The 17,729-nt window shown below is 35.9% G+C and overlaps 1 protein-coding gene across 20 annotated transcripts in view; it reads left to right on the forward strand.

Annotated features, from left to right (window-relative positions):
• CADPS2 (calcium dependent secretion activator 2) overlaps window positions 1-17,729 on the forward strand; it is a 465,193-nt gene that overhangs the window by 110,967 nt on the left and 336,497 nt on the right. For all 20 annotated transcript variants that reach the window (XM_036230978.1, XM_016125157.2, XM_016125160.2 and 17 more), the window contains exon 2: window positions 4,052-4,165. In XM_036230978.1, the coding sequence (XP_036086871.1) occupies window positions 4,052-4,165 (114 nt within the window). The remainder of the gene's footprint in view (window positions 1-4,051; window positions 4,166-17,729) is intronic.

The raw sequence follows: 17,729 nt of genomic DNA on the forward strand, positions 1-17,729 counted from the left end.
TTTTAGTTTTAATAGACTCAAATGGAGGCTGAGAGACTACTTGGTATGGACTGGGTATATTTAATGCATTGATTGCAGTGGTGTGTTGTCCATGGTGTGTCTTTTAATTCCATGTGAGGTGCTGGTATTACCTTTCATCTGTGCCATGCTCTAGAGCTGCGGTCCCCAAATTTTTGGTGGTAGGGACCAGTGCTCCTATGAGAATCTAATGCCTGATGATCTGAGGTGGAGCTGAGACGGTGATACTAGGCTAGCGCTGGGGAGCAGCTGCAAACACAGATGAAGCTTGGCTCACTTGCCTGCTGCTCACCTGCTGTGTGGCCTGGTTCCTGACAGGCCACAGACTGGTATGGGTTGGAGACTCCTGCTCTAGAACATTTATCCTGATAGTTCAGCATCTCTGATGGATACCTGCTTTAATTAAAGCAATTCATATTAAGACTTGAAAATAAAAAAGCTTAAGTTTCTTGGAAATTCTCAACCTTAAAATGTTAAAAAAGAGATACAGTCAAGTTCAAATCTACCCAAAAGGATTGAAAAGTCAATTGGTTTGTTGTCCAGTCTCCCTGTAGGATAATAAGATTTAAACTGTGTGATGCATTGTAATCTCTGAGTTTAAAAGATGTCCACAGTTGGTATTATAGCTTATTTAAATCTGAATTAAAATTTGAGTAGATGAGTCCTTTGTGTTAAAACCGAAAATGAATAAAGTGATTTAAGTTGAAAAATCTTTTTCACCTTTATTTTTCATGTATCTGGTTCCCACAGTCATTCTTCTTCCATAGTTTCTGCATGCATATGGAAGCAAATTCAAATACAAGTTTTGGTTTTGCCTCTTCTCAATGGGAGTGGTGGCTTATTTTACATACTGGTCTATAACTAGTGTCCTTCCCCTAGACTGAAGATCTTTTCATATCAGTACCTAGGAGAATACTTTCTTTTTTTCTAGAGCTAATAGTATTACCGTTGTTTGTAGTATTGCTTACTTATTTCTCCATAAAAATTAAGGTTGTAGGTTTTTTTTTTGTTTGTTTTTCCCTGTGATAGGGCTGAGGGGTGGGGGCTAAGAATGGAGACTGGCTCAAATTAACTGCAGTTCCATTCAGGATTTCTCTTTTAAGTTGCAAGACTCTAGTAGACTTCAGAGAACCAAAATATTTACATCAGACACATATATATTGCCAATGCAATTGTTGTCTAGGTAGGAGACACATTTCCGATGCTTCTTACTTCACTGTCTTCCCCAAATCCTTCTCTCGTGTAGATTTAATTTGCATTTTTGGGGTTATAGATGAAGTTAAGCATGCTTTCATAGCTTAACTGTCATTTCTCTGAGTGTATCCATTTTGTCCATATTTCTATTAGATTATTGGTTACATTCCTATCAATTTCTAGGATCCATTTTTTTTTGGAAAATTAGCTCCTTAGAATATGAATTATAAGTATTTTTTTTTCTAGTTAGTCTTTCCAATGATTTCACTGATGGTATTTTTTTTTGTTATGCTAAACTTATCTTTGCAATTATGTTTATGAATTTAAATTTATGATGTGTGGATTTTGATTCATGGTTAGAAAGGTCTTTCTCATACCAGTGTTTAAAGGAATTCTCCCTTTTTTTTTTTTTATTTAGTAACATTACAGCTTCATCTTTTATGTTAAAGGTTTTATTTCATTTCAGTTGTAATAATGTGCATTATGGTCCAATTTAATTTTTTTCTGCACGGCTTCCAAGTTATTCTAAAATCATTGATCGAATAAATCTTTTACAACTGATTTTAGGTGTGACAAGGGTATTTTATAGACACACCTCTGATTGTGTCTATTTCTTGAGTCTATTCCATCAATCTTTATTTGCATTATTTTGAAAATGCAAACAATATTTAAAGAACTCTGCTTTCTGACAGCTCTCTCCACTGCTAGATTTTAAATTTCATTTTTTTTTCTCCCTATCTCTTTTGTGTGGAAATGTGGACTTCTTCTCTCTACTAATGAAGTATCCATTCTTTGTACAATATTTGTTGTCACTTTATGTCTTAAATGTAACTGTAATAATTTTTATTCATTAAAAAGTCGAAGCCTGATATTTATTCAGATGACTCTGGCATGTTTAGTGAATTATACCGACATTGTTGGAGTTTCAAAGAAGATGGTTTACTCAAATCTCCTTTCCTTGATTTGTATGAATGAATTTTCCATGCCATAATTACCAAAAAGTTACTCACTGATACAATAGCTAAAGTTACACACTGGTAAACTAGAAATTGCAAAGATTCAGTGAAATTTTTAAATAACAAAATGTCTGATCAAAGAATATTGAATGAAGAAATCCACAGTTTCTAATTTTTGAATTATATTTTATTTATCAAATGAGGGAGTTGGGACAGAGGATAGTTTATGTCTCTTATAGTTCACTGGTATTCCCACATACATTTCCATTATTTTGTCTGGATACTTGGTTTGCAAGTCGAGCCCTTCCTGGACGGTCCCAGGTCTTGGCAGCTAAAGTGCACTTAGCTGTCTTGCTCTCAGCATTTGCTGTCCTATTTCCATCTGGTCCCTTTTGTCAACCCTGCTTAGAGAGCTAAAGTCATGGACTTGATTTGCCTGCTAGTACACATACACAAAAGGTACTGCTTTTATTTTCCTCATGTTATAGAAAGGGAGAATGTGATATAATGATGATGTTTCTGCATTTCAACTTGCGTTAGCTTTCCCTAAAAGGAAGGAGATAACCTTAATAAAGAAATGGAATGATTTTCTCTCTTCACTTCTCAGAGCAAGATATTTTTTTACACCGGGGTACAATAGGACACTTCTTTATCAGTCTGTTACTACCAGCAACAGTATCTTTATAAACTGTCTTGTTTGTTAGACTCCTAAATAAAACCCATCTTGGAAAGCGTTCACCTCTCATGTTTGAATGGCATTTTAATAAGCCTTTTGAACAGATTTAAACTTATTTCACATCAGCCTTCTTTCTGAAGCCAAATCATACCAGTTTGTTTAGTCTTTCTAATCCTTTAATCATTTTATCCTCAGCAGATTTCCAAATGCTTCACATCTCTCTGTAGAATCCAGAACTGGACTGAGTTCTTGTAGTCTGATGAGGATCGAATGAAATGGAAAGATTACTCCTGTGCTGTTCCTTATGCATCTTGGGATTTGTTGTTTTATCTGCAAAACTGTTGTTCTCTCTCCAGTTAAGCATTAAAAAATATGCTTCTGCATAACCTAATGTGCCCTCCACTGATGAAGTTTATGCCCCTGCAGCTGCACAGGGCTCTGTGCTCAGAAGGGCCCCAAGCTTGCTTTAATGCCCTGTTCTTAGTGTCCTGAAATTCTTAAATTTTTAACAAGGGGCTCCTCATTCTCATTTGCACTGGGCCCTACAAACTAAGTAGTTGACTCTGCTCATAGTCGATGACTAGAGGACATGGTTGGTGAGTCGTAGTTTATGTCTTAGCCCACCCTCAGTAATAATTATGGTTGCTAGACCCTCTCCTGGGTTCACAGTTCTTCCCCCAGTGAGCTTAAATGTGATCACTGCCCACCTGTTGGACCTCTGGTCTCTTTGTCTCCTCCTCGTCATTCTTTTATTGATCTTGCTCCCTCTTATCTCCCGTCCAAGGCTGGTGGCTTTCCCCTTGCCTCCGCGAATGCTTGTTCTCTCTGCCCTCTCTGTTCAGGACAGCTGGCAACTTTTCACACATCAATTTCTCATCCTGTCTCTGAAAAGAGGCCAGGGTCATAGTCACAGAAATTCCCTCTGAGATAGAAATTTGGATTTCATTGCAATATCAGGACTTTAGAGTACATAGGGGAAGTGAATTGCAAACATGTTACAATTGAGGCATGAGGATAAATAGTAGAAGTTTTTTTTATTTTATTTTTTGTTACTATAAAGTTAATTCTGGGTGTCAAATTTAATATATATATATATATATATATATATATATATATAGCAAATATAGCTTGAGAATCATCATATTTCATGCATTGGCTAGTTTTTCAGCTACTTTTATCTCTCTCTCTCCCTCTTTTTTTTTTATAGCTTAACAAGCAGCAATTGCAGTTACTGAAAGAACGTTTCCAGGCCTTCCTCAATGGGGAGACCCAAATTGTAGCTGATGAAGCATTTTGCAATGCCGTTCGGAGTTACTATGAGGTAAGTTGGAAGAGCTTTGGTTTTTGGTATTCTGACAGTTTCTTAAAGATGTTTTAAAAATGGATTTCCCATCATAATAAACTCACTGGTATGATTTTAAAAAGGTGTGAATTTGCAGTCTTCCTGAAAGCACTGTCAAGTTTATTTTGCAATCTAAAAAGTCTAATTCCACAGCTTGGTTTTGAGAGATAAACAGAGTCGGAAGTTGTTCTCATCCATTCGAGGAGAAATAAAGTTAAGAAAAATCTTTTGGCAGTGATCGATAGAGCTGAGTATAGCTATCTTTGGGTCCACATGTCTGAATTATCCTTTTTAATTGGGATTTCAAAGCAAATTGCCATCTTGTGCCATTTGTTCCCTAAACTTTATAATAATTAAGACCAGTAACTAATTTCAAGAGGATAAATTGAATTCTCTTTTCCTCCTCTAGGAATAATACTACCAATACTGCCTCGCTGTTTCTTCTCATTTTAGTTGGTGACTCATCAGGAATCCTCTATGGGTTTCCTATGAGCAATGGTTTTTATACATGGTCATTAGCTGCTTCAGTGAGTTTCCAGTGGATGTTAGGCTTAGAGAGTTCCCTTTTTTCCTAAGCATCTCAGAGTCATTGGGGGAATGGATTCCTTCCATTGCACAGATACTCTAAACCTTTCAGCTGAAGAAGCAAAACACGCAAACATATATTAAGCTAGTAAAAAACAAAAATGTGGAGATGCAATGTGTCTGAACTTCCTAGGGATAGGGAATAATATCTTTGCATGAAAACTAAAGGAACTGGATGTACGTATAATTGGTTGAGGTTGTAATTCATTGATGGCATGCATCAGAAGTTACTTAATGCATTCAAGGGAGGTTTGTATTCCCCCAAGTGTCAGCTTGTTGAATTGGATGAAAGTATAGAAGGAAGTCTTGCTTCCCAGTTACGCGTAAGGCATGAATCTAGTGGCAGTAGTAGATGTTGTCTAACTGAATGTTGACTCCGAATATCTCAGCAAAAATAGGACTTCAAAAATCTTAAATACAAGATGTTACATTTCATCTTGCAAGACTCTAGAGCCTAGTCTTTGAGCCAGAGTCTTACAAGATGTAATTTTGCCCTGAGCCTTAAAAGATGACATTTAAGAGCCTTCACTTGCATTATGTAATAAAACAAAAGAAAGCCAAAAAGTCTATGTTCAGGATGAAGGAAATGTGGCTAAGAAAAGTAATTTGTGTAAAAAGAGATGTCATTTTAAAAATAAAACAGCTTCTTTTTGGTAAATGTATTATGGCTCTGTACATGTTAACATTAGGAAAACGGGAGCTGGATGAGGGGGATGTGGGAACTCTTTGTACTATATTTGAAACTTTTGTGTGAATCTAAAATTTTTCCAAAATAAGTTTATTTAAAAGATGTAATCATAATACGATGTGGCTACAGTTTAATAAAAGGCACACGTAAGCTGTGTTAATGGAAATATTTTAACTCTAATAAAGGAGAGAGTATCTCCATTGTATTTTATATGAGATTGGTGTTCTCTTCTGGGCACGATATTTAATAAAAAATATATGGACATATTCAGGGTTATCAGGTTTAAAACATAATTTATAGGTTACTTGAAGGAACTGAAGATATTCCGGCTGGAGATAGATTAGACTTGTGTTGTATGTGGTTCCAAGAATAAAACTAGGACTAAGATGGAAACCGAAGTGGGGAAGATATGAACCTAATACCAATGGAGTTTGGTCACACTGGCCACATACCCCACGGACTGGTGAGTGCAGCATCGCTGGAGGCCAGATTCTGGCTGCATTTCACAGTCACTTGGGTGGCATGTTGCGCATACATGTCTCGGAGCTCTGCTGGACTTCCCGAAACAGAATTGCAGAATCTATACTTTTAAAACCTCTCCAGATGACTTTCTTACAACTGGTAGATTGCTAACCAATGGAATTAGATGATTACTTGCTAGGGTTGTTACAGAGAGAGAGAGAAGTATTCAAGGGGTGGTCGGACTAGGTGACCAGGGGTTTTCTGTTCTATTGGTAATATTTCCAGCCACTGTTGACTTGTGAGACTGTATCCAGCTTGTCTGCACACCCCTCCAAGTGCTGTCAAGATTTTTGATATTAGCGATGGGTTTATGGAGACTACAGTCTGCTAATGTTATTTTCTGATTAACGTTTGGAGAGTTATTTCCCAGGTGGCACAGAGTTGATAATCAAACTCTTGATTGAGTAAGTACATTTTGTTGGAAAAATAAGGTTAAAAAAATGGCTTTTCAGTTTTTTCCCACAAGAACCTTTTCCTTTTTTTTGCTATGTTTGTGTACTTTGCTATGACTAACAGTTCTGCTAGTCTCTGCTATTATTGCCTGTATGTAGTATTTTTATAGCTTACCAAAATATCTAATTTTTTTCTTCCAATATCTCTCTGTGAATAAAGAGTGCAAATATTGTGACCCACAAATTACATAAATAAAAACTAAAGCTCACGGAGGTTAAGTGACTTGGACAGTGTTATATACTTGGTTAACATCTAAGTTATATGTAAATCCAAACTTTTGGACTCTTCTGGTTGTGTCATAGTTGCCATTTTGAATATAATGTGCCAGGTACTATGTGAAGCACTTCAAAAAAAATATTTTTATTTTTTAGAATAAACCTTTTCAACAGAGTTATTCCCGTCTTAGAGATGAAGTGACTTGTGCCCAAAGCTGCAACATAATTAAGAGCAGAGCTAAAATCTCACTCTTTCCACAAAAGCTTGTTGAAAACAGACTCTTGGGTTTCCTGGAAGACCTATAGAGTCAGAATTCCTGAAGATGGAGCATCTGAATTTTGAACTTGCACCTGGTTGATTTTGATCCACATCATAATCTGAGAAATGTGTTGATTTAGATCTTAAAACTTCTAGTGTTTATGTTCCATGAAGGAAGCCTTTCTGTCCTGGCTGCTTTGTATCCCCAGGGCGTGACGCTCAAATGCATTCAACGAATATTTGTTGACTAAATGTTTGAGTATTCAGCACTTACTGCTCTATGTAGAAATGATATGTTTTGTTCTTTACTTTTATTTTCCTATAATTCTATTTTTCTAAAGCATCACTTCAATATTGCTATACAATTACTTTTGACTGTGACTTAGTTTCACGGTTTTGTATTTCCTTGAAGATGGCAAATATTTCAGAAACTTGATTGGGCTTTTATATTCCTTCTAAACTTGTATTCTATTAATCTCTGATCATTTTTTTTTTGTCTTTTTACATCTTTTGAAGTTTATTTTTTTAGGGATGTTTTATTTGCTATATAAAGCTGTTTTCAACTATTACTCTGTCAGTGGTGATTCTGTCATTTAATAGGTTTAATTGATCTGGTTGAAAAAATTCAAAACATTCAGGTGGACTTCATCCAAATATAATCAGTGACAGTATGATTTATAATAGATACGTGGAAAACTAACTGACCTTTCTCTTCGAGTTTTCCAAAAGACAGTATAGATACTGTAACTAGCTGCTTTCAGCATAATGGAATCTTGCAAATTCTGTGTTTGTGTTAAAAAAAAAAATGGATGTTGGAGCTTTTGTTCACCTTTTTGGGGGTTGGCTTTGTTCACAAATTTTCAGAAAGGATATGTAGTTCTATTATTTCAATTTGTTTACATTCTCTTCTGGTTCCAAAGAATGGATGAGAGTAACGGATATTTAATCTTTAAAAAGTTACCAAAGAAGTATTGAAATCTCTTGTCTCCACCATCACCATTTGCTATTCAGATTTTCTAACTGTTAATGAGACAAATGAAGATTCACCAAATTAAATAAAAAGTTTTTCGTGTTTATTTTCAAATTTCATGTAAAAGGAAAAATTACTCATTTTCGTATGGAAATATTGAACTCTAACTTTGACCCTTTTATTATATACTTTCATTTAAAAGGAATTTTAAAATTTGAGATTCAGAAGTTTTCTACTTTGATATTACTTTAATAACACTTTTTAATAGAAGTAATATAATTATGTTAGACACTTTTAAAATATTTTAAAAAAGAAAAGTTTCTGTTATCCTAAAACTGTTCTAAAAAGTCTTAATTATTTCCTTTTCCCTCTTTTCTCAATCCCCTTTCTGGATATCTACCCAAAATATTTGAACATGTTTATCTGTAAAGAGATATGCATGCCTATGTGTTCATTGCAGCATTATTCACAGTGGCCAAGACATGGAAACCAACAAAGTGCCCTTCAATAGATGGTGGGATAAAGATGTGGTACATATATACAATGGAATATTACTCAGCCATAAGAAAGGTTGAAATACTGCTATTTGTGACAACACGGATAGATCTTGAGATTATCATGCTAAGCAAAATAAGTCAGACAGAAAAAGTTAAGAACCATATGATTTCACTCATATGCAGGATATCATACTGAAAGCAGCAAATGGACAAGACAAACAAAAACTCCTAGACACAGACAACAGGTTAGTGGTTACCAGAAGGAACAGGAGAAGCGGAAGTAGGTAATAATAGAGGGGATCAAGTATGTGGTGACAAAAGATTTAACTTTGAGTGGTGAACAGAATGCAATATTCAGATGACATATTATAGACTCGTACATTTGAAATTATATAATTTTATTAACCAGTGTCACCACAATAAATTTAATAAAATATAAAATAAAATCCAATAAAAACGTCTTAATTATTTCAAGAAGAAAACAAATACCACCTGTCATTCCAACATCTATAAATAACTCCTTTAACAGTTTGGTTTTTCTCTTTGTATATGAAACTGGAATCATTTAAATCTTTTTTAGCTAATATTACATCATGAGGATTCTTTAACAGCAAACAATTTTTGTAAGCATGGATTTAAGTAGCTCATGATAGACCATCATGTACCTATATCAAAATTTTATTTTTTTCTTTATTTTCAGACACTTAAGCTTTCTCAATTTTTAATTGCTAAATCATGGTGAAGTGATCATACATATTCTTAAATTGTTTCATCTTTGATAAGTTTCTGTAAGTGGTATTATCGGGCGATGAGCATTGTTTAAACTCCTTATACAGGTTACCAAATTGCCCTCATGAAACATAGTAACCATTTATGCTACCAAAAACAATATGAGAGTACCAATTTTTTTCTTCATACTTGCTATTATCATAAAACAAATGCCAACCATTAGGTTCACTTATTTCTACGTTACTGTTAGTGAAGCTTAACATATTTGTATTGGTCATTCATATTTCTTTGTGAAATAGATGTTCATGTATTTTGTCCACTTTTCCATATGGATGTTCATCTTTCAAGTATCAATTTATAAATGCTCTTTATACACTAAGAAGAATGTTGACCCTTTGTTTTGCTACATTTATTTTCAAGTTTATGTATATTTCCCCACCTCAAACTCATTCATTTCCTGTTCTAGCAGAATGAAAGACATGTTCACATTGCAAGTAGAAACTGCATCCCATTTTATTTCCTTTGGATTGTATTTTCTTATTCATAAATCATTGATGACAGTGCTTTGCTTCATACTTTTCCCCCTCCTCATTCCAGCTACTACCCATTTTGGATTAGTAGCTCTATGAATAGAATGTTGGCGGCATTCTGTTCACATCATTGCTGTGGACCTGTTTCCCGCCCTGTTGAAAGGGGGAAGATGATCTCTGAGGTTCCCTCCAGTTGCGCAAGGCTCAGGAGTAAATTTGTTTCTTTATACTTCTCCTTTACCTTGCCTTCCTTGCTGTGACACCTCCTAAATGTAAAGAATAGAAAAAAAAATCCAGTTCCAGGATTTTGAATTTGTATACACAGTCATGTAAAAAAATACCTATATAACTTCCTGGCCCAGAACAACTAGGAACTTGGTTTCATCAGTCAACTTATTCCTAAATTAGCTTCTTCCTAAGGAGTGTCTGCTGCAGCTTCCCACCGCCAGCCATCAGTAAGCTGTCAATCCTTCTACCCACTCCATTTCCCTGACATCATTCAACACTTAATATTTATTTACAAATTAAGTGTCATTACTTAAAGGTTGGTTTGTGAAATCTGAGAGCCCTGTAAGGCATTTTCGTTTTGTTTTATGTAACGACCTTAGTTTTTAGAGTTGACATGCTTAACCTGAGTGTTACTTAGCCTCATGTGTGCAAGCTCGAGGCAGAGGGGCTGGACAGATCTGCATTTACATATTTCAGTGAAAATTTCTTTATCATTTTTCTTTGGAATAGAAGGATTTACTCTTTGTATTCCAAGGGATGTTTGACCTGTCAAAATAGCTTTTAAACTTTGCGGGCATGCCATGGAAGAGGTCTTTCTTCATATGAATCGATGATTGCTAAGTAAACCTGTGGCAAGAGGGCGTAAAAAGGCAGTTCGTAGGTGACATCCAGTAACCAGTGGTGAGAAGTGAGGTTTTAAATTTGCACTGAGCTCTGCATATCACATTGTAGTAGTTATTTTTGATATTAGCCATCTTATTTCACATCACATTTCTTAAATTCTAAAGATGGCATTTTAAATGAGGTATTCTGTAAGAATCTGAAAAATGCGTTTTCCTGTCTGGGATTTCTATTTCTATTTAGGGTAGTTTGCTTTATGTTGCCTGTCTGTGTTCCGTAGAGTTGCCTGCATTCTTGATGACATCCATTTTGTGATGAAAACTAGATAATCCGTAGATTGCAGAGTTTTGTTGCTTGAAGGTAGCTGAGGGAATCACTTGTTAGAGCATTTGCTTTCTCTTCATGTAATTTTAGAAGAAACTGAGTTTTTCAATCCCACATAGCAAATGTGTGGCAGAGAGCAGGGCTAGACTTCTATTAACTTGTAATCTTCTCTTCTACATCTTTATTTTTATAAATGGATCTCGTGTCTATACTGTGGGCTGTGGATGAGTAGACCTAGTGCAGATTTCCAGTTTGGCCAGTGATTTGGAATTTTAATCCAAGACCGGTGGCCATAAAGGGAAAAAGCACATGTGGTTTACCTCAGTGTAGCATTTTCTAATTCCCTAAACCCAGAGATGGGGTGCTGAATTTAGGGTTACCAGCTTGCGAGGTGTGAAATGCTGTGCCACAGTCTTTTTATGCCTGGACTGACACCATGATTGAGGAAGAGATTAGACATATCTGGGCATGTTTATAACTACCAGATTACCTATCGGAAACTCTGGGTTCTTTTACTGAATTCAGAGTCAGCAAAGCCATATTTTCCTCCAGAGAAAATGTCAAGTTAGTGCTTAGAGGATGGGAAAACCCACTTGGTCACAGATTGCATTTGATAAGATTACTCCTTCATTAATAAGGGATATGCTCTTTAACTTTAAATGTCTTTCTTTAGGAAGTTGCTTAGTTTCATTTATTTTACTTTAATTATCTTGTTGCCTTAAGGTTAAGTAACATTTCTTTGAACAAGTATAGTTAGTTACTTACCTCATTAGGCAAATGATATCATCTGTGTATTGTTTTTTGTTTCAGAAAGTTCTTCCTAATTTTAAAGTTTTTCTTTATTACTTTGATCACTGTTCTATTTTTAAAAGTTTTCAGGGATAAATAATCCCATTTCCCTGACTTCCTCTATGACCGTGAAAGAATCATGAAGTTTTATGTTTTTTAAATGTTGCTTTAAGTCAATTAAATGAATTTCTTCTGCTTCTATCAGATTTACTCAAGAGATCTTTTTATCATTAATTTTCTATTTTTAAAGACTTTGTTCTTTGGTTTCAGGGGTGAGATCTTGAATCACATGTACCTTCGTTAGCACAGTCCTAACGGGTGCTGGTCTCACTTGGTATATTTAAAGCTTTTCTCTCTCATAGTCATAAAAATGGATAGAATAAGCTCTTGAAGAGCATAAAGCATTAAACAGATAAAATATGCAAGACTGTGACTAAGTCATTGATCATCTGTTTCTTAGCACATTTTTAGTTTAGCTTATTTAATTACCTTTATATTAATCATTTAAAAATATTTATTGAAAGGCCTGTTTTCATTTGCTGTCTCATAAAACACACTAAAGACATAGTCCTTACTAATTAACACTTCACAGTTTGAAAAATGACTTTTTGTCACCAAACTGATCTCTAGGATGGAGATTCTTATTTCTATAAGATTATTGGGAGGAGTGTCCTTTTGTACATAAATCTAGGTTTTTGTTTAAAAGTGGTTAAGCTAGTGAGGTAAGGTTCGGCGTCTTGAAGGACAGCTATTTGAAACAAATTTCAAACTGTTTAGGAGGTGCCCGATATTTTTAGTCAAGGGAATAATGTCAGATTTGTGTGCACTTGTCTTACAAACCTTCGACCATCTACGACATGTGAGCTGCTGTGCGGGTGCCCTCCAAGTACATGGGTTCTGCCTTGCTCCTAACTACTTGATACTCTATTAAGGGTTAAGACTCATTGTCAGCATTCCTAGCCTGATGTGAGGAAGGACCACGATGAGTGCGACGAGGGGAAAAGAGATGGCTTCAGAGAGACACTGAGGAGTTGCCATTTACAGCTGAGGTTCGTCATCTGGCTAGAATTCAGGGAATCTGTGAACTCAGATGGGAAAACATTACACCTTTATTTTTACTAATCTCTAACTGAAATTTGGCATTTACTTACGTTATGAATGTAGACAACAAACCACAGTAGTACTAACAATATTTGTGGTTTTGTCACCAACTGAACTTCATATATTTTTGTCATGTATTTTATTGCAGCTCTCTTGAGATACTGTTTATGTTCATCAAGTACACCAAAACTATAACACTTTAGATCCCTCATTACATCTTGTTAATGAGTTATTAAAGAATGTCTATAGTACACATTTGTTTCTAAAAATAACTGTATTTTGTAAAAATTGCTTTTCTTTGCAATTCTACAAACTTAATTCTACGCATTTAAAAACATTATCCTGAGAAGTGTTCCATAAACTTTACCAGACTGCCAGAAGGTTCATGCTACAAAAATGGTTAGAAGTCTGACTTAAGGACTCGTGAAGGCTTCATCACAGAGGAAATGGAGTTTAAACACAGAAGGGAAAAACTGGCAGAAACAATTGCTTTATTTCTGTATGGGTTGGAATTCCAGCTCTAACACATTTTACCTATGAGATTCCTGGAATTTATTAATCTTGCTGTGCTTCATTTTCTTTATCTGTTAAACAGAGTAATATACCTACCTTAAAGGATTGTTGATTAAACCAATTAATTTAAATGGCTAAGCACAGCACTCAATGTGAGCTGCTACTATTATTACTTGGAGATTACTTTCCCAAAAGTATCTACCATTTTGTTGTTGTTGTTGTTTGCAGAGTTCAACACTTGATTCATGTTGTCATGTGTATGGCTTTCTAATAATTATAGGCCATGGCTTATACAGTCCTGAAAATATATAGACACTCAAGTCATCAATGTTTTGAGTTAATTCATCTAATGAAACATTTATTTAAGTGTTAGTCAGGTATCGCCTTATGCCCTGGAACTATAAAGATGAATAAGGCGTGATCTCAAAGAGCTGGCAGTCTTTTGGGAGAGACAAATAAATTTTTAAGTGGTTGATTATTAAAATCACCCTGGCTCACTCTCAGGAGTAGGAGGTGATTGAGACCAGGTCACTCTAAAAGTTTTCCCCTTCCGTTTTTAGCAAAGCGAGAGGACTTGCTGCCACCTCCCTCAAAAGGCAGTACTGTGTGCACAGATACCGAGATGACGTGGCTGTCTTATGAAGCTGTGAAAATTAAATGAGATTAAGCATGTTAATTTACCACAACGCTTGGCACATGCTGCATGTCAAATGGTAACTTTTCACTTGAACCACATGGAACCACCAATATCTGACTGTTTTTTGATGGATTAAATGATTAAGCCTAATAGTATTCAAAGCAGCAGTAGTTCATTCTACTTGCTGTTTCCAGTGGGTGGTTTTGTGTGGCAGTCCTTTATGAACATCTTGTTATCAGTCAGAATGTAGGAGATTCACTTTTATTTTGCTTTTTATTTTATTTTATTTTTTTACACCTACATGATCTGGCATTCCTAGGTGGTCTCCTATCCAAGTACTAAGCAGGCCCGACCCTGCTTATTAGCTACCGAGATTAGAGGAGATCGGGTGCGTTCAGGGTGGCATGACTGTAGACGAGATTCACTTTTAAAGGAGTGTGACTGGGTGTAGATGATTTTTAGGGGCATGCTGGAAGATTCCCAAAGGTTCTCCACGCATATCCCCCTATGAAGTATCACCACACACACACTTTTTTAATATCTTCAACTTTTACTGTCAAGGTTTACTTAACTATATACATTTTTGACAGCATTAATATTGTTTTTATGTGCTTTTAATTTTGTTTCCAAATATTTGGCATACTCTCAAATCACATTTAGAAATTAAAATGAACAGTTACTTAATTTAATGAGTTTCACTACGGTATACATTTATTGTCTTTAAAACCGTTTAGATTGACTGCGTAGGCCTGACCGACACCTTCGTATGACATGCATATTTGTTTTATTTCTACTCAACATTTGAGGGTCCACCGATCACGTGGGTTGGAGTAGTCCAGCCCCCCAAAGTTAGAGGGAAATCATGATGTATTGAATTCGAACATAATGTTAAGGAAACATTATTTCAGTAATTGTAGTTTTCTATTGCAAGAATTTCTTTTTGAGTAAGTTCTTTTCATTTTGAGATAGTCTGTACATGCTTTTATTTTAAAATCACCACAAATAATTACAGAAATAAAATTTTTCTTTCCCCTATGGCCTTTAATCTCTGCTTGATTATGATGAAGCAGTAAGTGATGATTTTCTACTTTCGTGATTTTTTTTTTTTTTGTCACCTTGGATTATGTTTTAATCCTTTATATCCTGCTGAGAGTAAGCTTCACTATTGAGTTCTGTTCTAAAAATTTCTAAATCGCATGGAAGAATTTAATTCCCATCCTCATTTGTCTTCTACTTTTCTTATAAAATTATATGCACATCTAATGATGTAACATTAACAGAGAGTATTAAACCAGTAATGATTATAGATGGATATGAAGGGTCCTTCAAGAGGTAAGGTATTAAATATACTTAACCTCTGTTCCGTGCATGCTGGGGAGAATAACCGAGACCAGCCTTTCCCCTCTCTCTGCCCTGTAGCCTTTGTTTTTTTGTATTGGCTTCATATTGTGCTCTAGTGCATTCAACAGATAATAGATGTGGTGTGAACTCGACCCCGCCTTCTTTCCTTAGCAGGATAGTCAAAACAAGTAGACGACCTGAGCGAGCTGGGGAGCAGAGAGGAAGGGCTGTGTTTGGGGACTTCCAGCTTGTTCCTCTCCATGCACAGCTCCAGACATCAGTCAGGCTGGCCCCCTCTCTCTCCCAGTGCCTTCTCCCTCCTTCTTCTTCCTCCGTTTCTCTCTCCACTTAGTCAGGATGCCCCCTACCCTGCCCCAGGGCATTCAGAGGTTACTGGGGTTGCCTCCTCCCATACTTGAAGACCCCTGCCTTGCCCATGACTATCAGAAAATCCATAAAAAGGGGCTGAGTCCATGTATCATGGAGGGATTTACATCTTTGCTTTTCTTTTACTTAGCTCTTTAAAATTGTGTATATTTACAATGTCGTAAGGTGGTAGTCTTGAAAGTTTTATTATTGAAACAGTAAGTGGCAAAGAATTGTGATTGTAAATGAAGCAGGGTTGGAAGAGAAAGCAGGGTAGAGTTCACCATGACCTAACGTTGTTGGCCAGGGTCTCTCTGACTGAGAAACGACTCATTTCGTTGTTTCTGTTCGCTGTTATACCCAACCTCCTGACAGTCAGCATTCCCGGATCGACATGTTGCTTTTGAGAGGTGGTCAGCGCTTCAACTTCTCTGCTCCACGGAGTTTTCTTTGTCCTTGAAGTGTCATGTTACTCAGATTATACATGGACCTGTTCGATCAGTTTTTTTTCCAACTCTCCTACCTGTAAGTGGTGTGTTGCTCAGAAAATAATGTACCTGTCTTGCTTTTCCTTATCCTGTGTCTTATCTAGAAGGTTCGTGCCACCCTTGTCTTCCCTGAGAACTCTACCTGTCCTGTGAGACTGAGGTCACTTGTTGCATCCTGTAGGTAACTTCACCGTCCCCCTATTCTCTCACGTTCCTCTCCCCTCCCTCTTTTCCTTCCTTTCCTGCTTCCCTCCCTCCTTTCCTTCTCCCCATATCCCTTCCCATGATTTTTCCATGTAAATTTAGCTCGTTAGCTAAAAGATGGAAAGGATGGAAGTATTTCAGCTGCTAAATTTTGTATAAGAAGATTTGCTACAGTAGAGTGTTTACTCTCCCCAATCTTAAAACTACTTTATTATTAGTATTAACTTTAGGGTATGAAAGTTAGCTATTACCTGTTCATTTCCAAGATAACTTTCAGGTGAAAAATCTAAGCAGCATTATCTGTAAACCATTGGTAGTCAATATTCATTGGGAGGAAAAGTAATGTCAGTGAGTATTATTGTAAAAAATTTTATGTGGTGTTATCCATTTAATATTTTTGTTTATTCAAAATTTTCATAAGACCTAAGAATTATTTATGATCTGTTTATGTCTTCATACCTTCAATTTACACATTTTTGAAGTTTCCAGACTATTCAGGCATTACTATTAAATATCTGTCATCTTTGCTTGTTTGGCGGGAACACACCAAGAAGAGGAGAAAACTTCTTAATTGGGTTCTGACAAGCCTATTTGGGCAATTTTTGCAAAATGATAAAAAATGATAATGTCATATATGAAAAGCTGGCATCAGTTATATCCTGAATTCAAAAGTATGGCTGTATAGAATAGATAATATTAGTAAAGATTATCCATACTGCAAAAAGTTTCCTTAAGTGGCAAATTTTGTTGGTATATTGAAGATCAGATATAGTACTCATGTATTACAGAAATTGTCAACATTTGAAATTTTATTTTCTCATCTAGTAGAATGAAAGGCATGTTCATATCTCAAGTAGAGATTAAACTCCATTGTATTTCCTTTGGACACCATGTGACTATAAATAGACTCACACTACTTCAAATCAGGTTTTGTGCCCCAAATGTTTTCTGTGAACTTACAAAAAGTTTTTGTGAAAAAAACGTTGAAATGTATATAAAAGATTATGACCCTCGGTAAAATATAGGGTAATGCAATCATTCGTTGTTGCTGATGTTTCTGTTAGGGCCAGGACGGATGACTAAGCTTTGTTGATAGCTTACTATGAGCATGTGTTGTGGGATATTTACTGTGGTTGGCTTTTATAATTGTACAACTTGCTTCTTTCTGTCACAAATCATATAAGAATTTTTCAGCCTTGTACCATGGAAAATTTTGACCATGGTGGATGAGTATAGCTGGCTTTGTGAAAAAAGAAGCAATTTCTTTAGAGGTGGGGCTGTAAACTCCAGACCTTACTCAAAGGAGCATGAACTCAGTTTGAACTGCAGGTGGGCCATGCAGGTGGCCATGGTACACAGGCCTGGAATGATGCTGGCATTTTCCTGAATCTCAGTGTATGGAAGAGAGAATATTTTCATCGCTTTTAGGTATAGGCAGAACAGTATCTGTTGCTTTTAAATTTCAAGGCATTAAAATCCTGCA

This window comes from Rousettus aegyptiacus, unplaced genomic scaffold, assembly GCF_014176215.1.
Source record: "Rousettus aegyptiacus isolate mRouAeg1 unplaced genomic scaffold, mRouAeg1.p scaffold_m13_p_13, whole genome shotgun sequence".
NCBI classification, from domain to species: Eukaryota; Metazoa; Chordata; class Mammalia; order Chiroptera; family Pteropodidae; genus Rousettus; species Rousettus aegyptiacus.